Consider the following 26,602-nt stretch of genomic DNA (forward strand, 5'->3'; position numbering starts at 1 on the left):
TGGCCAGTGTTATTGTTAGGCAGACAAAACTTGCAGGCAGAAGTAACTTCTGTTCATCACAAACAATCTTCGACTACTTAATTATGTCACAATCTCTTATTTCTGTAAGCCTCCATGTCCACTATAATTATTGACACTGGACCCACACAAAAGTGGGAAACTAATAAATAAAATGCTTTTTTATTTAAGAGAAAACATCCCTAGGATTTTCTAGATCTTCTGGTGTGATTCTATGGTCAATCCCACCAGAAGATGACCAAAGAGCATCCTGGATGACCCACAAAGGACTAGAGAAGTGTTCTCCCTAGAAATCTCGTAAGTCCTCCAACATAACCCAGTCAATTTGAGTGTAGAATTGCTCAGGAGGACCTAGAGATTCCCAGAAATAAAACATGAATACTCATATCTGTTAAAGTTAACCCACAATTTGATTAAGTTAGGCAGAACATATTACTGGTAGGTCTACATGTAATTTTCATCCAGTAAATATGTTCTGCATAAAGCTCAAAAATCTCTGGTTGTGAGATCCCTTATTTAAATATAACTTCCTCCAACTAGCAGCCTGTTTAAGATGCTAAAATGCCTTTGTAGAGAATGTGAGTACCCAGCATGTCAGTCTGCTTCTTTCTTAAGCAAACATAGTTATAGTCCAAAAATCAGCCCTATGGTGGAAAGAAATTATGTATAAATGGAAAATTATATCCCCTAGAAACTTCTGGGTGGTACAATTTTTAGGGACAGAAACAGGATAGCTAGTCAAGGGTTATTCCAGTCCTAGAGATTTTGGGTCCAAGGACTAAACACTAAGAATGGGTTTTGCCATAGGGACTGGTCTTCATGATATCATTAAGTGTAATACATCAACTACAGTTGCTCGTAGTATGTCATTCAGATACAAAGGGCCATGGCTATCTGCGGGGATTTGGTTCCAGAACCCTTCATGGATACTAACATTTGGTGGACATTCAAATTCCATTATATGGTATATAGAAAAACGATGTTATTTTTATAAATGGCAAGATCAAAGCTTACCTTTTGGAATTTAAAAAAATATTTTGAGCTATGGATTGTTTAATTCATGAATTTTGTGGATATAGAGGGCCAACCGTAATAGACACAAACACGTGAAAAAATATTTCTCTCTCGTTAAAAATTGAGTTTTTTAAGCTCTGTGCTGAACAGAAAATGCACCCATTTCCATATATATGTTTATCACCTTTTCATATACAATATCACCTCTGTATCTGTTGGGGATATGTTTCAAAACACACCATCACAGATATCTGTAACTGCAAATAATAGTGATGATATTTGAATGAGATGCATTCCATATAATAACACTGGAAGATGTAAGGAGATCCCCAAACACTTCCAGGAAGGATTTTTTTTTTTGGGGGGGGGGAGTGTAAATAAATGAAACCATAAACATCACGTTTACAGATAAGGGGGTTGTACTACTCCCACTTCTTCATGTACATAGAAATTATAATCCACCCAGCAAAAGGTTGAGGAATGTTTTCCTATGGGAGCCTTGTGGTGCACTTACATTATAGATGCACTTTAGATTTCTGAGAGACCTAGTTTCAAATCTCTGCTCATGCATGGAAATCCACTGGATGACCATGGGTCAGTCATACTCTCTTAATCTTACAGGAAACTTCTGAAATCTTGCCAAGAAAAGCCTAGGATGGAGCTGATGTAACTTTGAATTGACTTGTAGGTACACAGCAACAACCAGAAAATAGACTCATCTTCAAAGGCTGAACAGATTGGTAAGACATTCACATATTGCTAACCCCCTCCACATTCTGTTTAGCACAAATTCCAAATAAAAATCAGCAGAAATATTCCTCCTCAATTAGAAATATCCCCCACACGTTGCCCATTTCTGCTTTAGTACTATTTAGTAGTAATTTCAGCCACTTTAGGGAGGTTTAAATTTTATTTTTAATGGCCCATGCAGTGTATACAGTCCTGGGGTGTAAGAGTGGCTTTTAAGTAATATGATGTTACCTGTTCTATATTTTTAATTACTTTAAGGCAGTAATTCTATTCTAAACCTTTGGTGCTCCAGGTGTTTTGGACTTGAGCTTGCACAATTCCTAATAGCTGATAGGATATCCCTAGCTGCGATTTCTGGAAGTTGAAGTCCAAAACACCTGGAGGACCAAAGGTTGAAAACCACTTATTTAAGTCATATATTCCAGATGACGACTTTGTTGTAATATTTACATGTTGTGCCTCCTATAATTCTATCCCCATGTATTTCATTGTAGGGAGCACAATCCCAGACACACTTGTTTTCACCTATCAATATTTTTCTTTTAAAATAAAGGAAGCATATACATGGTCAGGAAGCTGGTACATGTATATGTCCATAGACACGTGACATTATTATAAAGGACAAGAACAAAATTTCTATAATTATACTCAGTGATTCTGATTAAATGAAGTTGTAATCCATGGAAGCTCATAGTATGTTTTTTTAATGATTTATATAGATTTAATATGTTTCCTTCTTTTCCAGAATTGTGAACTCACATGAGATATAGCACTGTGTTGTTTTGGATTGGCTGTGAGTACTATATTTAATATTTATTATAATGTATATTAACTAAAACAATAAAATATCACTATGTTGTTGTACTTAATTAAAAGCATGATCCATTCTCTGTACACTGTATTATGTATTATTTCTGTGTTCATTCGTTTTAGTTCAGCAGTAATAAAAAGATAATTTACTATACATGGCAAATCCACATATATGAGCAGAGCACTACCTAGTTTTCCTTTGCATCACTGCAGACATGTCCTTTCACTAAATCTGAATCACAGGTCCACTATTGTGTGCTTGGGGAGGAAAATCAGGATGGTATGAGGAAAATCAGGATGGTATGACCATTTAAATTAGTGTAATTGAATTATTAATTAATCGTGGTGTAATGTTTAGATTTTGAATCAGGGTTTAATTGGAGCTGCCCTTTGTGATCAAGTGTTCATTCCAGACAACAGGGGATGAATAATGTATGTCTACTTCTTTTCTGATTTATCTCCAGATTTTATTTTGTTATGGATTAGAAAGGTTTAGATTTACATTTTCAGACAGGAGGCTATATTTAAAATTTAACTGAACCTCTCCCACAGGTTATTGAATGCTAAAAATATATTCTGTTGATGCCTTTCTATTCTCTTGAGTGAGATCGTGTGTCAATGAAGCCATTCAGAAATCCTTCAGCTGCTTAGTTGATGGTGCTGTAGAGGAAGGAAGATTTTAAAAGGTGCTGAATCTATAATTTTCAGAAAGATCCTAATGTGGTCCTAATCGGTAAACCATAAAGAAAGGCATGTCAAAATTGCACCGATTCTCTCTAGCCAGCCAAACAAACAGATCCAAAGAAGACAGGAGAAAGGGTGGGCGTCGTTAAAGGCTTCGCTAATAAGGTTTTGATTGGATAAAACCCATAATCATTATTTTCTATTTAACCTGAGACTGAATGAGCTGGTAAGGAGAGCATTTTCCATCGCGTGCCTAAATGAGGAGTGTTAACTGGGGCCCTTTCTTCCCTCTGTATTGTGTAAATGTGGCCATTAGAGGCAAATGGCTGCAATTTGAGCTCAGTTAAATCTCACTGGCTGAATAGAGATGAGTTGGATTTTGCAAGACCCTAAAAGGTGTCAATAGCCACACACAGCACAACACTCTGGGTGCATTTGTTCTCTAAAGGGAATGCAGTTTAATACCACTTTAACTGTCATGGCTTAATGCTATGGAATTCTGGGAGTTGGAGCTTGGTAGAAAAGGGCACTCTTTGGCAGAAAAGGCTTAAAGCAGTGGTTCTCAACCTGGGGTCCCCAGATGTTTTTGGCTTTCAACTCCCAGAAATCCTAACAGCTGGTAAACTGGCTGGTGTTTCTGGGAGTTGTAGACCAAAACACCTGGGGTCCCACAGGTTGAAAACCACTGGCTTAAAGCCTTGTAAGACTACAACTCCCATGATTAATGCATGGCAGTTAAAGTGGTGTCAAATGGCATTAATTTCAACAGTGTAGGTATACCCTCTGTCTCTCCAAAGGAGCTCTTTATGGTGGCCCTGTTTAGACCTCTTCCCTTCAGGTCACTCTATCCTATGAACATTCAGAGCAATAGAAAGAGAAAGCGTTTGAAGGAGCTAACCATGGTGCTGAATCCCTTTGCAGTTACTTGCATTGCTTCTTGCATCACTCTCTTGCATGAACCAAAACCTAGAGTAAATGCATCACCCTACTACCATGGAAGTCCCCAGTTGCCAGATGGAACTATATTGGCATATCATAGTTCTTCCTGATCATAAGACCCCTTCCTTAGTCAAGTCTCATTCCCAGCCTTTCAGGGACAGAGGATTGAACCTGGAATCATAGGAGGTGTGCATTCAACCACTGACATTGAGTTCTGGTCTTCCGCATAAGTGCAAAGACATCCAAGGACCAACCTGGTGTAAGGGTTGCAATGATGGATTAGACCCTTGTGTTTGCATCTCTCCTTGATCATGAAGGTCACTGGGTGACCTTGGGCCGTACTTACGAACAGAAATCTCACAAGACGATACACAGCTCTCACGCAGCGACAGAGATAGGAAGTAGAGGCTATTTATCTCATCCTCTGCTGTCTGATGCAATCCAAGCTTAACCCTTTACACACTTGCATAATAGGCAGCACACAGTGTATGATGCAATCTCCAGCACGCATTGCACAACTATGACTCAATTACATTTAAACAACTCTATATACAATCATTCTTACTTCAACATGTTCATCTCACAATCTGACCTATCTCACTGGGTTAACGTATAAACGTATAGCTTTCTTTCCCTCAAGGCTGGAAATAAATGCAACCATCATTACAACGGGAATTCATCAGATGTATATAATGCTATAATAAAATGATCAGTCTTTAAAATGTATTGACGAAGGCTTCCATGGCCGGAATCACTGGATTGCTGTGAGTTTTCCGGGCTGTATGGCCATGTTCCAGAAGCATTCTCTCCCGTGGAATGTCCAGAGTTGGAAAAAGAGTTCTTGTCTGTTTGAGGCAAGTATGATACATATAACAGAGATATGTAATGTTGGGTTATCTAAGCAATCATGCATGCATTTTCAATGTGGGATGGTTTATACAGTTAGTTATGTCTGTTGCTTAGTAACATGAGCCAAGATGCATTCCAGAGTTGAAGCCACCATTTAAGGGTTTTGCATATGAAATGGGAAATGGGTGTATCCTTCCTGGGGACACACAGGAAGTGATGTACAGATGCCTCTTCCTGTCTCTTCCTCTTCGCTCCTGACCATGCCATGCTGATGTTCCTGTCTGTTAAGAGATATGTAGTTTCCTGAACTGTTTTTCTTTGGAACTAAGATGTTTTTGCCTGTATGACCATCATCATACAAGATTGTGAGTAAACATATTTTTGCTATTTTATTTGATGTCTCTGATGCTTATTTTATGCGCATGACCTTTTAAAGGGAAAGGGAGGCTGGATATTTTGTCTTATTGTTTAATTTCTTTTTACCTCTGCTCACATAAACCCCTAGTCTTCTGCGTTTTTACTGCTCTGCACGAATGTTTAACCATATTGGAATCATAATCTTAACAGGTTATGAAAATATATTCCTATTATGTAAACTCAACTTGCCTAGTTTCCAACAGACCTCACAACCTTTGAGGATGCCTGCTGTAGATGCAGGTGAAACCTCAGGAGAGAATGCTTCTGGAACATGGCCATACAGCCCAGAAAACTCACAGCAACCCATTCTTTAAAATGCAACAGCAGCCTTTACTCTCTATCTCTCTGGAAATACCTTCAAACAAAAAATAGACCCTTTTCAAGTGATAAATCCCTTCAAGAAAAATACCCAGAAAAAGAAAAGCAAACCTCTTTTTCCTGAGAGGCACTTAACTAAGTGGCTTTTTTTCCAGACTGTCTCTGAGTCTTGGTTATAATTCTATTATCACTGTGGAAGAATCTTTATGTTACTGGTTGGTGTTTGGTTGGAGGTTTAGCATTGGAGAGTGGAGTCTAGTGGGTTAAACTCCAGTCAACTTCACGCTGTTGAAGGAACTGTTGTGTTCCTTCAAGTCCTTTCAGATTGGTCACAGGGTTTCCTTGGCAAGATTTAGGCCCCTCTACACTGCCATGTAATGCAGTTTGGAGCCTTATTCAGGGGAGATGGGGGGAGAATGTGACTTGCTCAAGGTCATCATCTGGGTTTTCATAGCTGCGAGGAGACTCCAACCTTGGTCTCTAGGACTCCCGGTTTAGCGCTCAAAGCCAGCCAAAATTTTACCCAGCCTGATTTAGAATGCAAGAGATGCCTGGTGTCAAAGAATTGATCAATGCTTCCTAATATTTATCGGGCTACTTCTGAGAATTGATTATTTCAGGGATTTATGGAGATAGTTGTCTGCTGTGTGCCTTCAAGTCGTTTCGATCCTGAGGATTGCTCTATTACTGGGTTTTCTTAGCAAGATTTATTCAGAGGGCTTTACCATTGCCTTCCTGGGAGGCTGAGTTCTTCAAGGTCACCCAGGGCCCTTCCACACAGCCATATAACCCAGAATATCAAGGCAGAAAATCCAACAATATCTGTTTTGAACTGGGTTATCTGAGTCCACACTGCCATATATTCCAATTCGAAGCAGATAATGTGTGATTTTATTCAGCTGTGTGGAAAGGGTCCCAGTGGGTTCCATACTCTCCCCTTGTCTTTCTCCAACACTCAAATCAGTATACCACAAGGGCGCTCATGGCCACCCTTCCACGGCCAGCTTTCCTCTGAGGCCGAGAGAGTGTGAGTGTGAGTTACCCAAAGTTACCCAGTGGAGATCCGCAGGCTGGTCCAAGATCCAGACAGAGTTATCTCTCAAACTACTGTGAATCTGGGCCATCCTGTCCCTATTGAGTTCCGTGAGATTTCCTCCAAGGGCAGAGGGAGGGAGGCTGCAGCATTTGGCCACCAAGTGATCGAAGGCTCCAGCTGCTGCCCTCCCGCCTTATTGATCCATTGGGGAAACGCCAAACATCGTTGTGCCCTAGACTCCAACCAGGAGGGCCTCCATTGAATATGTCCAATCAATGACTTTTGTAACACGGGATGCATCTACAATGTAGAATTAATGCAGTTTGACACCTCTTTAACTATCAAGACTCAATGCTATGGCATTACGGGAGTTGTAGCTTGGCACCGGCGCCCTGTAAATGTTGGAAATAGCAACATCTCAAGCCTTTGCTAACTTGTATTCTATGTGTATGTCGATTTGCCAGTTTAACTGTACCTCTTTGGTATGGGAGGGGTTATAGACATGTGATTGTACTGAGCATGTTCAGATCCATTTTGTATTCAGTCTGCTCAGTGGAGGTGGATGCATGTTGCTGTTTTAGACTTCGGTAGAGAAGTATGACTTGTGGACTTCAGTGTGTACAAATATACCTAAAGACTATGGACTATTAAGAATGATACCCTGTGTACTCAATACACAGAGAAGTATATCCTACCTATAACTGAACTTTAATAAGAAATGTACCTGTATTTACTCACAAGATATATGTGAGTAAACAAGATATGTTATTTTTTCAAAGAAGACTTTGTTATTTTATCTCTGAGTGCATATTTTAAACTAAGAGGTTTCAAGGGAGTGTATATCTTTTGGGCTACTGCAACTGCAAATTCAACGTCAAAGAAACAATCTTCTGCTGCTAACCAAATATATTTGTGCAGTGGCATGTCTTTGTCCTTGGCAGTTCAAAGATACCGTTCTTCAGTTGAACAGTTGAGTTACCTGTGTGCCATTACATGAATGCTTGTGAATATCACTTGTTCAAAGGGTTGACTTCTAACAAGGTCATGCTTTTCTTGACTAGTGGTTTTCAAAAGGTGGTCTCTACATGTTCATGGAGATTCAGATCTGCCAAACGGAGATGACATCATTGTTCCTTTTCGATAAGGTTATGATTGCCATTTATTTCCAAAGGGATATGTACCTGGAGAATGGGTGCAGTTATTTCCAATATTGGCAAAGGAGGCTAAAGACCTCATTAAAACTCTTGTGATTCTATAGCTTTGAGCCCCGGCAGCGGCAGTTAAAGTGGTGTTAAAATGCACTAAATCTACAGTGCAGATGTACCCAAAACGCTGGGAGACTAGGATTCGAATCCTAACTCGGTCGTGGAAGCCTATTGAGTGACTTTGGGCAGGGAAGTGGGCCTCGGAAGAAGACGCTGCTAAAGCCCTTCTGAATAAATTCTGCCGAGAAAACCTGGATGGGTTCGCCTTCAGTCTGAACTGTCCTCAAGGCACATAACAACAGCAACAAAACCAAATGATACTGGCTAGACATTGAAACCAACCTGAAGCATTCAGCATCAGCAACAAACAAGTGGGATAGGAAAGGAGAGATACACAGTGGGTTTAAATGAAATGCCCTGCAAGAACAACTGGAACTGCGGCAATGGTGGTGGATTGCTCAGCAGACAAAACAGCCCCAAGGCCACTGTTATGTGGAAGAGGGAGAAAGAGCAGGCAGATCTCTCCCCCCCTCCCCCCATCTCTCTTTGGATCGATTCCTTTCCTCTTTAATGGTAGTTTTCAAAAGAGGCAGCCTTGTTAGTTTCTTCCAATAATGCAATAATCGCGGAAGAGAGAGAGAGAGAGAGAAATAAATGTGGGTGCACCCTTAAAACCAGCTGGTTTGTTTGTGTGTGTGTGTGTTTTGCAAGCTCTTTTGTGGAAGCAATAGCGTTGACATAAACCTACTTCTAGGGACGCAGAAGCACAGTGCAGTGGTTTGAGCATTGAACGAAGACTGTGGAGATCAGGGATAGATTTCCAGCTCGGTCATGGAAACTCAGGCTGAATCCACTATCCTAGGATCTCGATCCCAGATTGCCTCCTTTGAAATATGAATCTCAACTGCCAGATAACCTGGGATAAGCAGATAATCTGGGATCAGATCCTGGGATATAGGGCAGTGTAGAGCTATCCTAAGGCTCTGGAGACCAGGGATCGATTTCCGTTGGGCCATGGAAACTCAGTCGGTGACCTTGGGGAAGGCACACATTCCCCACCTCTGAAAACCTGGCAGAGGCTTAGGGTGGCAGGATGTCGGAAAAGCACAAGAAGAAACACAAAAACAAGCCTCTTCAATGACGTTCTGGGAAGTCCCAGGTGTATAGAGAGGGAGGGAGGGAGGGAGGGAGGGAAGGGGGAGGGAGGGGAAGAAAGGCACAGAGCAGAAGCGGCACTAGGACCCTTGCCTTCCTCGCCTAGCGAGGATAAGGCGGGAGGGGAAAATGGCAGCGCCTGCCTCCTGCGCCCTCAATCCTCCCAGGAGCCAATTAGCAGGTAGACTGTTCCCCTCTCCCGAATGGGTTCACCTTCTCGCCAGGCGCCATAGAAACGGAGCTTGGATCCCCGGGAGGCACCATCTGCGGGGCCTTTTCCATTGTGCCAGGCTCCCGACTTCCCTCTCTGCCTGCCCTCCTTCCTCCCGAAGAAGAGGCTCCTCCATTCACTCCCTTCCAGAGTGCATTCGTCGCCAGGGCTTTTAATGGAGAGACCGTGCGCCTCTCTTTGTTCTTTTCTTCTTCTTTTTTTTTTTTAAAGAAGAGGATAATTAAAAATAAAGTACTCAACTCGGCGCCAGAGATTCTCAGAGAACCCTCCCGGAATAGCCGGGACCGTCTGTTTCAGGGTAAAGGAAAGAAAGCAGCCTGTAATACAGGTCGGGTCTCCCTTATCCGAAATTCTTGGGACCAGGAGTGCCTTGGCTTCCGGGTTTGTTTTTATTTCAAGATTTGGGAACACATGTATTGGCATATAGGGATGGGCCCCAAATCTAAACACGAAACTCATTTTTCATACACACCTTAGATTCATAACCTGGAGGAAGTTTTTATAGGCAGTATTTTAAACATAATTTTAGTGTCTGAACAGTGAACAAGCTGAAAGTAAAGGTGTCACTACCTCAATCTTCAAGCTGTCATATAATGCATTTTAAACCGTATTATATGGTCAGTGTAGACTCCTATAATGCAGAGAAAGAACTCTTGTCTGTTAGAGGCAGGTGTTAATGTTGCAATGGACCACCTTAATTAGCGTTGAATAGCATTGAATAACACAGAAATGCCAGTCGACTCTAACAACCACCATGTCAGACTACACAGAGAAGCCACTGAAATCCACAAGCATGTGGACAATTTCAACAGAAAGGAGGAAATCATGAAAATGAACAAATTCTGGCTAACACTAATTTAAAAAAACCCCTCTAAAACCAGGAGAGTAAATAAAGCACAACATTCTGAAAACAGGGAAATTCCAGACAAGAAACAATCAGGGCCAGCCAACACCTTCCAACAAAGAATTCCTCCAGGCAGTAAGCAGCCAGACCTTGAAGCTGAAAGGTAGGTAAAAGGTAAAGGTTTCCCCTGATGTTAAGTCCAGTCGTGTTCGACTCTGGGGGTTGATGCGCTTCTCAATTTCTACGCCGAAGAGCCGGTGTTGTCCATAGACACCTTCAAGGTCATGTGGCTGGCATGACTGCATGGAGCACCGTTACCTTCCCGTCAGATTGATACCTATTGATCTACTCTCATTTGCATGTTTTCGAACTGCTAGGTTGGCAGAAGCTGGAGCTAAGAGCAGGCGCTCAATCCACTCCCTGGATTCGAACCTGCGACCTTTTGGTTTGCAAGTTCAGCATCTCAGCACTTTAACACACTGCGCCACCGCAGGCCCCGAGCTGAAAGCTTGTTCAATGCCAATCAAGGTGGCCATTTGAAACATTCACATCTGCCTCAAAAAGACAAGAGTTCCTTCTCCCACCCTGGACATTTCACAGATATATAAACCCCACTTGCCTAGTTTCCAGTCTTTGGGGATGCCTGCCTACCATAGATGCAGGTGAAACGTCAGGAAAGTGCTTCTGGAACATGCCACACAACCCGGAAAATTCACAGCAACCCAGTGATTCCGGCTTTGACAACACATATAATGACAGTTTAGATGAGACCTTAGCCACCCATGTGGACAGCTTTGAATTTCAGAAAAACTGACTCTCAACCTTTCAAGAGCACGGCGCCTGTTGAAATAAACCAGTTCATCTGAAAACAGCCACAGGTTTCCATCTCACCCGCTTTCCCCTTCCATTTTTAAAATTTCAAATACGGTGGAGTTTCACCATTTTACCAGCAAGAAGCAAAAAGGCAACCACAGGGTCAGATGAAATAGTTTCCAACCTTCAACCAAGAGAACACGATCGTTGGTTCACACACACAGTGATACGCAAAGACCTTTCATATCAATTTTCATGCACAAAGTTTGGGGCTATTTGCATGCCGGAATTGTGTCTGCAAATCCATACTCCAATGTAATTGTATCAAACCCACAGGGCAGCAGCGACAACGTCTGAAAACAACCACCACCATCTCCCACAACGTGGCCTTGCCAGCACCATGGAGAGATTCTGTTTCTTTCTTTTATCCACGACCTCCACACAACAATAAGCTTCAAAGAAACAACGGCAACGTGTGCATCGTGTTTTCGACGCTACCATCTTCAACGAAGAGGGAGAAATGGGAAGGCTCGAGCCAAAGCAAATGAAATAATCAGTAACCTTGAGAAAATCACACACGGGGTGCATCTACACCTAGAATTAATGCATTTTAGCTGGCAGGGCTCAATGCAGTGGGCTCCTGGGAATTCTCAATTGGTGAGGAACCAGCACTCTTTGGCTAAGAGAAGGCTACAGACCTTGTAAAACTACAGCTCCCAGGATTGTATAAATCGGCAACGGCTTGAATGTACATCGCATCATCGCAAAATAAACTGAACTCAAAGGGAGAGGAGTTAAATCGCATTTTTCCTATTTGTTTTAGAACCGCCTTAAGGATTAAATAGTGACACACGAACGGCGCCCATATGAAACCTCGAACGACGTCTAACGACTCAGTACTTACACTGAAGCGACAACCTTATAGTGTATTTGTTTATTTGAGCATAAATCCCATTGAAATAAATGGAACCTAGTTCTGGGTATATTTGCACCTTGAAAAGGGCTAAAGCTGAGCCTTGAGCATTGCGCAAAACGGACGTTGGGTGTATCAATAGCGTAGAAGGGATGCAGTTTGGCTGCCGCTTTAACTGCCATGACTCAATGCTATGGAAACCTGGGAGTTGCAGTTTCACATGGTCCTCAGCCTTCTCTGCCAATCCCAGGATCTCATAGCATGGAGATAAAGTGGTGTCAAAGTGTATTTATGCTACAGTGATGCCCCCTCAGAAAATCCAGAGTGCACCCAGTCCTCGATGGCTGCGGGTGACTCCTATGCAACTAGAAGATCAACACCAAGGGGGTTATTTATTTCGTGGCAAAAGCATTTCATAACACCAAGGGGGTTGTAAAAGCAGACATAGCAACTGAGCATGTTTAAAGTGCCTGGCATCCCTTCCAAGGAAAAAAATTCCCTCTACTTTCACTTCCAAGGCAAAGCTTCTTTTCTACACCCTCCTGGGAAGATTGGCGATGGATTCTGTATACTGTACTAAATACCCCCGACCTGCCCGGCTGCACTTCTCTCCCTCCGATGAACCCATTTTGCTCGGTTATAAGAGGTGCGAGGTTTAAGCTCTGGGCCACCCCAAGAGATGCAGCTGCCCGAGGCAAAGAAATATGGCCAAGGTATGGGCAAACTCTACACTGGCCAACACACATGTTGGAGCCTCAAATGTTAGTACTGTTTCTGGGTATATTTGATCTGCTGATTCCAAAAATAGCACCAGTTTCCCCCTATCAGCCCTAGTTTTTGAGATACAGAACATATGCCATCTACCAGTCACCATCTGTTGCCCAATGATAACCATATCCAAGAAACTAGAGCTGATGCAGTCTATCCAAGGCGCTTTTCTGAATCAGTGCTCCAAAAAAACCCAGGAACAGACCTAAAAAACAAGACAACCCCCTAGCCCATATTTTTTTTTGGTTGGTCTGTGCTGTCATTCCACATGTCTTCTGTTCTGACTGTGGAGAGAAAACGTTTCCTCTCTGAGTTGCTGTGAGTTTTCTGGCCTGAATGGCCATGTTCCAGAAGCATTATCTCCTGTTTTGCCCACATCTATGGCAGACATCTCACAGATTGTGAAGTCTGTTAGAAACTAGGCAAATGGGGTTTATATATTGGTGGAATGTCCAGGGTGGGAGAAATAACTCTTGGCTGTTGGAGGCAGGTGTGAATGTTGCAATTGACTATCGTGATTAACATTGAATGGCCTTACAGTTTCAAAGCCTGGCTGCTTCATGCCTGAGGGAATCCTTTGTTGGGAGGTGTTAGCTGTCCTTGATTGTTTCATGTCTGTTGCTCTTTATTTCCTGTCCTGGTTTTAGAGTTTTTTTTAAAAAAAATACTGGTACCCAGATGTTGTTCATTTACAGGTTTTCCTTCTTTCTGTTGAAATTGTCCACATGGCTTGTGGATTCCAATGGCTTCTTTCTCTACCCTGGACATTCCACAGATATATAAAACTCCCTTGCCTAGTTTCCAACAAACCCCACAGCCTCTGAGGATGCCTGTCAGAGATTTGGGCAAAACGTCAGGAAAGAATGCTTCTGGAACAAGGCCATATAGCCCAGAAAACTCACAGAAGGCCATGAGAGCCTTCGTCAACACAACGTTTTCTATCTATTGAAGAATGGAAGGTCATCTCAGGGCATGTCAGGTGACACATTGCTATCTCCTTCCCTGCCATCTCTGAGCATCTTCCTTTTGACATCTGATCTGGCCAATGCTGTTCACCAATGATCTCCAATGATCTGTGCCTGAAGCCACAGATGCCCGACGCTGCGGCCTCTTGTTAACGCTGCCCTCCCTTCTTAGAAACTTCAGGTACTACCACCCACCCCACCCCCCCCCCCCCCACACACACACACATTCCGTGGCTCCCTTACCTGTTGGCCGCCAAGCGGGACGAAATGTATCCCCCCGGGATCTGTGTGATGATGTAGCCCCAGAAGAAGGAGCCATGGATCATGCCCACCGTCTCCGGGTCCCAATTGAACTTCGCTTTCTTTTCCGCAAAGAAAAGAAGAAGGGGAAAGAAAGGAAAAGAAAAAAAGTTTGTTATAAAAAGCAAGGCCAGGTTTGGAGATGTCTGAAAAATGCCAGTAGAAATGGAGTCGCCAGTCATTGCATCAATGGACACAGTTTGCAGGATCTAAAGAGAATTCATGTTGTTGTCGTTGCAGAAATAGGGAAGTTTCAGGGAATAGATTAAAGCAGGCATGGGCAAACTTCGGCCCTCCAGGTGTTTTGGACTTCAACTCCCACAATTCCTAACAGCCTACCGTCTGTTAGGAATTGTGGGAGTTGAAGTCCAAAACACCTGGAGGGCTGAAGTTTGCCCATGCCTGAGTTAAAGACACTGTGAGCTAGGGCACGGCTACACTGTAGAATTAATGTGCTTTGATACTACTTTAACTACCAGGGTTCAATTATGTTTGCAAGGAGCTTTCAGGATTTGATGAGTTTTGACAAGAGATAGAGTTATGCAACGCTAGACTCAGCAAATGAGTAGGTAGGATGTCAAAAATAAAGTAAGTATTCTTATTTACACCTGTCATCAAATCCTGGAAATGGCACAGCAATAATAGCCTTCGCTGAAGAATTAATACCACTTCAACTACAATGGTTTCATCCTGGGATTTGTAGTTTGGAGCAGGACCTGAGCCCTCTTCTCAAATTAGTACTCAGTGCTCCTTTCCAAACTGCAAATCCCAGGACACCATAGAATGAAACCAGAGTAGTTACATCACAATCTTAATAATTCTTTATCCAAAGAACCTAATTAAAATTTTCCAGAACTTGGGTTGCTGCGAGTTTTCTGGGCTGTATAGCCATGTTCCAGAAGTATTCTCTCCTGATGTTTCGTCTACATCTATGGCAGGCATCCTCAGAGGTAATGAGGCATGTTGCAAACTACGCAAGTGTGTTTTATATATCCGTGGAATGTGCAAGGTGGGAGAAAGAACTCTTGTCTGCCTGAGGCAGATGTGAATGTTGCAATTGGCCACCTTGGTTAGCATTGAATAGCTTTTCAATCCTTTGTTGGGAAGTGTTAGCTGGCCCTAATTGATTCAGGTCTGTAATTCCTCTGTTTTCAGAGTGTTGTTCTTTATTTACTCTCCTGATTTTAGAGGGTTTTTTTAATACTGGTAGCCAGATTTTCGTGGTTTCCCCCTTTCTGTTGAAATTGCCCATATGCTTGTGGAGTTCGGTGACTTCTCACAGGCAGTAGGCAGCCAGACCTTGATGCTGAAAGGCTATTTAATGCTAATCAAGGTAACCAAGTGAAACATTCACACCTGCCTCTAACATGTTGGGAATCATCCTGGACTACTCAAGTCTAGATGTAGTTAGATAGATGATAGAGTTAGATTGAGGGAATCCTTTCCCTGTTTCCAAAGCATGCCTAGACAGGCCTTACTGTGTTTCACTCTATCCTGTTTACATCATATCCCTTACTTTGAAGTTAGTAGAAATGTGAATCTTTAGGGACACTAACTTCTCATTGGTCAGAATGTGTTTTATGGCCCCAATAAACTGGACCATGAGGTTGGAACCATTTGGTTCACTCTTCTCCCTTTGTTCTTCTAGTTAACAAGAAGCATCTTGCTGTCTCTCCTGGCAAGATGTAACTATTTAGATGTTTGTTATTTTTCCTTAGAAACCAGTCTAGAGTAGACTAGACAGCTCCCAAGCATTTCTATCTACAATTGAGTTCTTTTTACCTGAATAAATATTTTTGAACTTTTATTGAGACTCTGCAGTCCATTGCAATCCTAAATGATCAAAGGCTTCTCTTGCTCGCCCCGTGTAAGTAACTGTTGCATTTAAAAGCTTTGCTTTTGCTACTCTGCTGATTTTGGTGGAATCTCCCCCAGAGAGAGTTAAATTGAATCTAACCGCTCAGAGATTACCACAACATAACAGACAAGAGTTCTTTCCACAGATATATAAATCAACTTGCCTAGGTTCCAACATATCTCATCACCTCTGAGGATGATTGCCATAGATGCAGGCGAAACGTCTGGAAAGAATGCTTCTGAAAAATGGCCATACAACCCTGAAAACTCACAGCAACTCAATGATTCCTGCCATGAAAGCCTTCGACAACACATTTCTAGATCTTTGTGAGGGAATCCGTTTGCTGCTTGGTGGAATCATGGTTATTTATGTAAAGAAGGCTCTGAAAGGAGGATCCGAGGCTGTCTAAGTTCTAGTCCTTATCGATCTTGGCATGAACCAGGAGCACAGAAGCTGCCACGTAACATACGATTTCGTGCTGAAATCGCAAGTCAAAAGGAGAGTAGGCAAAGGGTCCATTTATACTGTAAATTGAATGCAGCTTGAATGCACCCCATAACTGTCATGGCTCAATGCTATGGAATCAGGGCCGTTGTAGTTTGACGAGGTTTGCAGCCTTCTCTGCCAAAGATTTCTGGTTCCTCACCAAATACAACTCCCGGGATTCTATAACATTAAGCCATGGCATTTAAAGTGGTGTCAAAGTGCATTAATTCTACAATGTAGAACCAGCCAAAAGCAAAAGCCGGGAAATGACTTGTTTCGAAACAGAGGTCTATCTATATATCCTTCACAAGTGTAGATAACAAGACAGATGTCTATATCGGATCTAAGTACCCTAAAGTCTCCAGATTCTGTCTAAAACTTGGAAGCTAACTAGGATCATGTCTGGAATTCTGAGTAGTGTTCTTTATTTACTGTCCTGATTTTAGAGTTTTTCCCCCTAAATACTGGGAGCCAGATTTTGTTCATTTTCATGGTTTCCTCTTTTCTGTTGAAATTTGCTTGTGGATTTCAGTGGCTTCTTTCAGGCAGTAAGCAGCCAGACCTTGAAGCTGAAAGGCTATTCAATGCTAATCAAGGTGGCCAACTGAAACATTCACACCTGCCTCCAGCAGACAAGAGTTCTTTCTCCCACCCTGAACATTCCACAGATACTGTATATAAACCGCACTTTCCTAGTTTCCAACAGACCTCACAACCTCTGAGGGTGCCTGCCATAGATGTGGGCGAAACGCCAGGAGATAATGCTTCTGGAATTTGGCCATACAACCCGAAAAACTCACAGCAACCCAGTGATTCCGGCCATGAAAGCCTTCGACAACGCATAAAACAAACAATATTGGGGCAAACGGTAACGTATTTTCTCGAGGTGTTTTCCATTCTGTTCTGTTTAAGGTTACATATCTGACCTGCCCTTCCTCAATGTGCTCCATGGGTTAGGACATTGGCTGATACTTCATGAGAAATCTGAACTCCATAGGAATTGAGAGTGTGCAAAGCAGCTGCAGTAGCTGAAGTGTTCTCTTAAAATGGATGCCTGGAAGGAAGTCTGAAGGGCGTTTGGAAGTCGTGCTCGTGGAAGGAGGAAGGGAGGGGGAAATGGAGGAGGAGGGAGAGAAAGGGGAGGGAAAGAGGAAGAGGAGGAGGAGGAAAAGGAAGAGGAGGAGGAAACAGGAGAAGAGGAAGAGAAGAGGGAGAAAGGGAAAGGAGGAGGAGGGAGAGGGAGGGGGAAAGAGGAAGAAGAGGAAAAGGAGGGAGAGGATGCGGAAAGAGAAGGAGAAGGAAGGCGAAGGGGAGAAGGAGGAGGAAGAGGAGGCAGAGGAGGAGGAAGAGGCTGATGGAAGAGGAGGAAGAAGAAGGATGAAGAGGAGTAAGAGGGAAAGGAGGGGGAAGGAGGAAGAGGAAGAAGAGGAGGAAGAGAAGAAGGAAAGGGAGTGTAGGAAACAGCAACCTCCCAAGCCTTTCACTATTTATTTGTTAATCTATATATTTGCTAATCTGTATTCTATGCATATGTTAATTTGCCAGTTTGACTGTACCTCTTTGGTGTGGGAGGAGTTATATTCATGTGATTGTACTGAGCATGTTCAGTCTCATTTTGTATTCAGTGTTTGCTTTACACCCATGTTTACGTCAGACCTCAGTGGAGGTGGATGCATGTTGCTGTTTTGGACTTCGGTAGAGAAGTATGACTTGTGGACTTCAGTGTATACAACTATACTTAAAGACTATGGATTAAGAATGATACCCTGTGTACTCAACACACAGCGAACCACATCCTATCTATAACTGAACTTTAATAAGAAATGTGCCTGTATGGTGAACTAATACAAGATGCTTGTGAGTAAACAAGTTGTTGTTTTTCAAAGAAGATTTTGTTTTTTTATATATCTCTGAGTGAATATATTTAACTAAGGGGTTTCAAAGGAGTGTATATCATTTGGGCAACTGCAACTGCAATTTCAACTTCAAAGAAACAACCTTCCTCTGCTAACCAAATACATTTTTGTAGTGGCATGTCTTTGTCCTTGGCAGTTCAAAGACATGGTTCTTCGGTTTAACAGCTGAGTTATCTGTGTGCCATTACATGAAATGCTTATGAATATAACCTGTTCAGAGGGCTGACTTTTAACAAGGTCATATTTTCCTTGACTAGTGGTTTTCAAAAGGTGGTCTCCACATGTTCATGGAGATTCACATTTGCCAAACGGATATGACTTCATTTTTCCTTTTCAATAAGGTTATGATTGCCATTTGTTTCCAAAAGCATATGTGCCCAGAGGCTGGTTGCAGTTCTTTCCAGTAGGGAGGAGGCCTGTCTCACCTCCTTGATGACCTTCCCTCCGCGGTGGATGGTGCTGTTGTTGACCATGTCCACAATGGCGACGCCGAGGTTGCAGCGGATGCCGAAGGAGATGCAGAAGCCCAGGCCGCTCATGATGGCGATGATGTACCTGCGGGGCAGCCCGAAGCAGGTGCAGTCGCACAGGGGCGCCTTCTTCTCGGGCACCTCCAGGGGCTTGCCATCTTCCGTCAGCTCAATGGTGTCGCCGGGCTTCTGCTTCTTCTCGAGGACTCTGCAAAGGAGACAACGCAATCAAGGCACTGCCCTGCGCTTCTCTCAGCCCCTGGCCCAGGGACTGGTTTCCAATGACTCCCCCCCCCCCCCCCCATCGAGGTTAACCACAGTCGGAATCAGGGCTTAACCCCAGCTTCTTTCGCCAAGGATAAACCTCACAAGGATATGTGGGCTGGTCAAGACAAAGACACCTTTGGACGTGTACAGAATATATTTCTGGGTTGATATGAGTTTTCCGTGCTGTATATTCCAGAAGCATATTTCCTGACCTGCATCTATGGCAGGCATCCTCAGAGGGTGTGAGGTCTGTTGGAAACTATGCAAGTGGGGTTTATATATCTGTGGAATGTTCAGGGTGGAAGAAAAAAAACCTCTTGTCAGTTTGAGGCAGGCGTGGATGTTGCAACTGGCCACCTTGATTAGCACTGAATAGCCCTTTCAGCTTTAAGGTCTGGCTGCTTACTGCGGGGGTTGGGGGGGCTTTGTTGGGAGGTGTTATCTGACCCTTATTGTTTCTTGCCTGGAATTCCTCTGTTTTCGGAGTGTTGTTCTTTTTTTACTGTCCTGATTTTAGAGGTTTTTTTTTTAATACTGGGGGCCAGATTTTGTTCATTTTCATGGTTTCCTCCTTTCCGTTGCTTCTGGATTTCAATGGCTTCCCTGTGTAGTCTGACGTGAGTGGTCCAGCATTTCTGTGTTCTTAAATAATATGCTGTGTCCAACAAAGGATTCCCCCAGGCAGTAAGCAGCCAGAACTTGAAGCTGCCAGGCTATTCAATGCTAATCAAGGTGGCCAATTGCAACATTCACACTTGCCTCAAACAAACAAGAGTTATTTCTCCCACCCTGAACATTCCACAGATATATAAACCACACTTGCCTAATTTCCATCAGACCTCACAACTTAAGAATGCTTCTGGAACATGGCCATACAGCCCGGAAATCTCACAGCAACCCAGTGATTGCGGCCATGAAAGCCTTCAACAACACATAGAATGCATTTCCTCTCCACATGCAACCCACACACATGTGAACGGTGTTTTAGGCACGTTTGAGATCCATCACACACACATATACCCTTCGTAAAAATGTACACATGTGCTCCAGTTTTACAGACGATATATTTGAAGCCATAGAGAGTGCAAGCCGCGTTGCGCCCTTTAAAGGATTGCAGAGACGCCATATTGGAGAAGAGATGGCAGGTTATTTTAAAAATAAAATAAAATAAAAATAAAGTATCGGTTGTCGTTTACTTTGGGAAAGCTAAGTAATTTTATTATCCCCTGAACCAGGGAAAAGAAGGCTTTGAAAAGAGAGAACCATCGATTTTCAAAGGCAGGGGCTCTCCTGGATGTTTTTTCCTGAACTCAAAATGGCTGTCTCCCGCCTTTCCCATAGTAAAACCAGTCCTACACTTCAGCAACATCCTATTTTGCAAGCATATTCTCCTTCCAAATACAACGAAGTGGGATGTTTTCACAGATCCCGAGGAACTCTAGCAACGCACCCTTTTCCAGGACTACTTGGAAGCAAGTAAATCCCTTGCATTCAAGAGGACTTTCTCCTCTGCTGTATTGGCAACCAAAATAGATTTAGTTCCTCCTGGTGGAAGTATTACTTGTGATACCAGAGTTCCCCCTATTCCACTTGGAAAATATATAGATATTTTAAGCAGAGAAATCACGGGGGTTTTTTTTAGCCTTGTCTGGCTAATATTAAGGAAAATGTCGCTGAGGTTTGGGCTGACGCTCCACGGTTGTTTATTCCTATTTATCTAACGGTATGAAATCAAAATACACCTCTGCTGTTTTTCAGTCACGTGATATATTTCCATTGTGTTCCCCTCGCCAAATTTATCTTGTCTTTCCACTAGAGGTAAATCCTCGCCAGAAAGAAAGGCCTGGGATTTGATCGCGAGATCCTTCAGTTTGACATCCACGTTTGCCTCCCTCTTGGGTAATCCCCCCCCCCCCCCACACACACACACACATCTTTTAAATAACTCTGTGCGGTCGTAAAATCAGTAAATACAAGAAGGGCAGCTCCTGATTCAACAACAGGAATGATTTTCTTTTAAGATATATATATATATCTTAAAGATATATATATCTTAAGATATATATATATATCTTAAAAGAAAATCATTGAGTTAAAGTAGGCATGTTCAGTCACATTTGAACACCAGCTGTGTTAATGGGTAATTTTGTCATATATATATAAACCCATTATATATATATATAATGGGTTTCTGTGAGTTTTCTAGGCTGTATGGCCATGTTCCAGAAGCATTCTTTCCTGACGTTTTTCTTGCATCTATTGCAGGCATCCTCTGAGGTTTATTGGAAACTAGGAAACTGGGGTTTATTTATCTGTGGAATTTTCAGGGTAGGAGAAAGAACTCTTCTCTGTTTGAGGCAAGTGTTAATGTTACAGTTGGCCACCTTGATTAGCATTAAATAGCCTTTCAGCTTCAAGTTCTGGCTGCTTACTGCCTGGGGAAATTCTTTGTTGGAAGGCGTTAGCTGGTCCTGATCGATTCATGTCTGGAAGTCCTTTGTTTTCTGAATGTTGTTCTTTATTTACTGTCCTGATTTTAGAACTTTTTCATACTGGTAGCCATATTTTCTTATTTTTCAAGGTTTCTTCCTTTCTGTTGAAATTGTCCACATGTTTGTGGATTTCAATCGCTTCTCTGTGTAGTCTGACAGCCCGGAAAACTCACAGCAACCCAATGATTCCGGCCATGAAAGCCTTCGACAACACTATTATAAAATGATTTAGGAATGACATGGTCTGCATTTGCTTCCTGAATGCCATTCATTTTCCCTCGAGGCTTTCCAATTTTATCTTGTGCCAGTTGAGATAACTAACAGCCAACTCACCCGCACATTCCTTTACTAACAATCGAATTTTGCTTCCACTTTATATAATGGATGAAAATAATTTATTGAGGAATTTTACAAAGTAGAATATCTAGGAACCAATTTCAATCCCATCAGACAATATCACAGGGACAGAGGAGATTTTATTTTAAAAATGTAACAGGCAGATATTCCTGAGGTAAGGAAAAAACCTCCCAACCCTCATTCCTCCTTAATGTGGGAAACAAAGCAACGTAGAAAATGCTGATCAACGAAAAGGTCGCCCTAGTATAAAATTAAGGAGAAAAGAGAAAGAGTCCTTTTTTTCCTTGGAAGACAGATCTCCGAACACCATGAGATATTTATTCAAAACGTTATATTTGACATTAATACAATATCTTGTATTTTTAAGCAAAGAAAAGAAACAACTGATACCATTCTTTGGTCGAAAGCAAACTGACAAAATTATTCAAGAAGAAAACAGTGGAATTCAATCATAAAAGACACTTACACTTTGCTGTCATCCTATTTCTTCCTTCTCTCCTCCTACCCCATCCATTTACGTGGGTGTCCATGATGGTAAATACGTTGGAGGGCTTCTTTTTTTTGGCTTGGGGCAGGGAAGTGAAACCCAATGGGACAGAAATCATTGCCTGTCGTTTGGATTATAATTGAATAAAAATCCCACGTTTGTCCATAAGACAAAGCTGTAACAACCCAAGATTGTGTGCTTAGGACTGTTGCATCTTAGGCTAGCTTTACCTCTTATAGACCAAAGGTGACCTTCTCGAATCGGTATGAACCTCCAGTTCTGGCTGAGCCCAAGGGGGGGGGGGGAGTTGTTAATTGATTTTTTTTAACCAAATGATATTGAAATGATGTTAATGCTACATTATCTTGTCCTTTGCGATGCCCCAAGGTGGACTGGCCAAGGCAAGTCCAATGGAAAGACTGCAGTGTTTCCCCGGTGGATCATCACCAACATCGAGTAATGTACATCTTTCGAGGTTAGTTTTCAATCCTTTCGCCTTTGCAGTAGATCTTTGCATTGAGGTTAAAATGAATTTCCTATAGGAAGATCCGTTTCCTTTCATGCTCCTTCGTTTTGGTTTCCAGACAATCAGAGAGAAGACATTAGGAGATCAATTATTAATGCAGCCCCATGTTTGAATAGTCTGAATTAAAACATAGGCGACTGTTCAAGGGAATGGGGTCCAGAATGAAAATCCTGCTTATGGGGGGGGGGGGGGGGGTTAAAATAAATATATGGCATATTTAAAATAACATAAATTATTTCTGAACTGCAATCAAATGCTTTCCATACTGTTCTGAATCCTCATCTACAGGTCCCCAGACACCAGGGAAAGAATCACCTAACGCTGGTGTCATTTCAGGGGTGTTCTAAGGACACATGTACAAGGAATTGCCACTGAAATCACTCCCACCTTGTTCAGAAGGAAATACGATACAAAACAAATCATAAAACTATACCCTTGATTATCACCGTCTTGCAAAATCCAAAGCGTTTAGAAAGGACCGCACACAGAGTTTCGAACCAGATAATTATCTCAATCTATCTATGGCATTGTTATCATATTGTTTTTATTCGACAAATGGGTGTTGGTGTGGGGCAAACTCACCCAGGAGAATCGGGTTTCTTACCTGTAGAGTTGACCCAGCGATTTCCCGGCGAAGTTCTTCAGCCCCTCCTTGCCCGGGGTCAGCACTTTTTGCTTTATCGACTCCATCCCGGGAAAGGTTTTTCACTGCCGCTCCCTCGGTCGACTGGTGCTCCCGTTAGAGGCAGCGAGGGTGACTCATATTGGCTTCATGTCCAACTTTTCTCCAAAAAATGGCTCTGGGTGTGCATCGAGACCGAGTGTGTGCGTGTGTGTGCCTGCGTGTGAGCCCTTTCCGCGCGTGCGTGCGTGTGTATGTGTGAGTGGAACGGAGAGGAGACCAAACGGGTGTGGAGGGGAGGAGAGCCGGCTCGGTGGACGTGTGTACGCGTGTACACAAGGCAGAGGCGCCTGAACCAGAACGAGGAGGCGGATGCGTGTCTTGTCCTCAGCCCACGGGTTTCTTAACGGACCAGAAGTCGTGCGCTCAATTCCAAGGTCTCCTTGAAGGGGCTTCCAGCCCAAAGTGCAGGTGGAGCCATGGGGAGCTTGACTGAGACAAGTGTCTTTATGAAGCTTCCAGAGCAGGCATGCGATCCGGGTTTGGTGCTGTTTCTATTCCTACGAAAAGCCGTCAAAGGCACAATTTCCCCCCCAAAAGGACACATACAAATACAAACCTTTTCCCCAGAGCCCACCTCATTCCAGTTTTGGTGAATCTCTGATACTGTTGTGATCAATTATCGGAAAGGAGCATTCACAGTTTGTCATAGTTTGGGAGTAAAACAGAAGGCATGTGCTCCAGTGTTGGAAATAAAATTGAAAAGTAGGCTTGGAGTGTGTGTAGGGAAAAAAGTGCCACCCCAATGTGAATTGCCCGCTCCTGTCCAATTCGCCTTCCTTCCCGGGTAATTTCAGCACCGTGGACAGCAACTCACGCCCACCGCGAGCGCCTGGCTGTTTTCAGCACCACGGAGAGCGCGGATGGGCAGCTTCCCTCCACCATCGTGTTTCCCTGGGAATTGGGCGGGCTCATTGCAATGAAGTCAATGAGAACTGGGTGCCATGGAAACCAGCGAGGAGCCGAGTCAAGGTCGGCATCTCCAGGTTTTCCAGGGAGCAGCCTTCTTCGCCAAGAAAACCGGGGTTTACGAGACGCTGACAATTAACTTTTGGATTCCCAAGTCTGGCTCCCCCCCCCGCTTTTTTTTTCTTTGCTTCTTCTTCTTCTTCCTTTTCCTGACGCATAGGCTGACCCAGTTGCGCAGTGTAAGCGCCACCGCACATTTCAACAGCGTTTGCTGCAGTGGAGCAAAATTAAATGGATTCTTCCAACCAAGGAAAAAAGACACCTATACCCAATTAAATTGGGCATGGAGGGAAGCAACGCGGCGAGTCATCGGTTTGTTATGAGAGCTATAATACAGAGATGAAGGGGGCCTATATTTCAAGGTTACATAATTTCTCTTTCATTATCGAACTCAAACCATAGGACTAATGATTTTTCATAAGGCCATCGTTTTACATGGCCAATGACACCAGGAAGCCAGAAGAACGAATGCTACAAGTGGAAATGATTCCCGCTTTCTCCATTTGAAGACAGGAAAGGCTCCAGAAGAGAGGATTAAAACACTTTTTATATCTGCTCAGGCAATGTTGGAAGTAGCCCATATTGATTCAACTTTAACAAACTGTTAACATGAGTGTGGGCTTTTGGCACTGCATATCATTATTGACAATATATCATATATATAAATATACAACATTCCCAAATTTTCATGCTTCTTGTGCTTCAAATGTAGTCTAACAATAGATCCATGTTGTCGAAGGCTTTCATGGCTGGAATCACTGGGTTGTTGTGAGTTTTCCGAGTTGTATGGCCATGTTCCAGAAGCATTCTCTCCTGATGTTTCACCCACATCTATGGCAGGCATCCTCAGAGGTTGTGAGGTCTGTTGGAAACCAGGCAAGTGGGGTTTATATACAAAGATAGGGTGTTCACCATCAAACTTAATAAAAAATTGCTCCCATTGCTGTCCTCTAAATTCATTGCTTTCCCTGTGATTAAAATATTTTACTAAGGGTGCCCTCTGGTGGAAGGACAATGTTTATTAACACTTCCTGTAATAAAGTTACTGTTGTGACATTGATTTTTATTGTCCATTCACAATCATTTTTCTCCCATGCAATTAACCAAATATAATTACATCAGTATGTGAGGAAAATAAAATTATAATGCTATGGTTTTAATTTTTTGTTAAACGTTTGCTATCTGTAGATTTTTGTTTTCTATATGATCTCACTGTTCATAGATATTTTATCTATCTATCTATCTATCTATCTATCTATCTATCTATCTATCTACCATCCGAATTTAGAAAAGCATACAACACAATTCTGTTAAACCTCACCACTGCTTTTATCTAAACTGTAGGGCTCTTACCCAATTAAAGGCATTTATATTTATTTACTGAATTATTTTAATTTATTAATATGCATGTGTTTGTTTATCAACAGAAGAACTAAAGGAGAGAAATGTGCCTCATTTTAAAAATAATGTACAAGCACACCACAAAGGGCAACCTAATAGAAAATGTGTTCTTTTCTGAGTCTTTGCCTTTATATACTTGAAACATGTCCTTTGTGATGATCAGTTATGATACTGTTCCAAAAATATTTATACTCAGATTTATTGCAAGCTGCTTTGAGAGAGCTGTTTGCTTGCAAAAATAATTATAAATACCTAAATAATATGAAATAAAATGATTGAATGTGTGAATAATTAAAAAGAGGGGGCAAAATTCCTGTTCTAACTGGTATATGCCTTCCCAAGTTGGATTTTCTAATCTTGTACTTGTACTAAAAATAATTTAAATACCTGTTGGAGACAAATTGTGGATTTTTAATCCATCCTAAAATTAATTGACTGGACATTATAGCGGTGATCAATTTAAACAACACGTTCCATATGTTTTTGATGGTGGTGCAACAACTTTTAATTTTTCATTTAACACTGTTCTGCCATTGTACATGCTGCTTTATTGAATAATGCAAGTACAGACAAGTATTTCATCCAGATAACTCACAATTACTTTTAGGGAGTAAATGGAGAAGACAGTAGAAGATGAGGAAGGATAGTATTTGATACCTTT

General features: G+C 42.3%; 1 protein-coding gene across 2 annotated transcripts in view; it reads right to left on the reverse strand.

Moving 5' to 3' along the window:
* Window positions 1-24,472, reverse strand: part of slc17a6 (solute carrier family 17 member 6) — a 58,726-nt gene extending 34,254 nt beyond the window's left edge. Inside the window, exons 1-3 of one of the 2 annotated variants that reach the window (XM_003214664.4) lie at window positions 23,494-24,472; window positions 18,716-18,968; window positions 13,974-14,092 (exon numbers count right to left, since the gene is read on the reverse strand). In XM_003214664.4, the coding sequence (XP_003214712.1) occupies window positions 13,974-14,092; window positions 18,716-18,968; window positions 23,494-23,579 (458 nt within the window). In that variant the 5' untranslated portion in view covers window positions 23,580-24,472. Of the gene's footprint in view, window positions 1-13,973; window positions 14,093-18,715; window positions 18,969-22,342; window positions 22,360-23,493 lie in introns of those variants that run through there. The other variant, XM_062967782.1, reaches the window with a different exon arrangement.
* Between the last annotated feature and the right edge of the window lie 2,130 nt (window positions 24,473-26,602).

The sequence above is a fragment of the Anolis carolinensis genome, chromosome 1, assembly GCF_035594765.1.
Source record: "Anolis carolinensis isolate JA03-04 chromosome 1, rAnoCar3.1.pri, whole genome shotgun sequence".
Classification (NCBI taxonomy): Eukaryota; Metazoa; Chordata; class Lepidosauria; order Squamata; family Dactyloidae; genus Anolis; species Anolis carolinensis.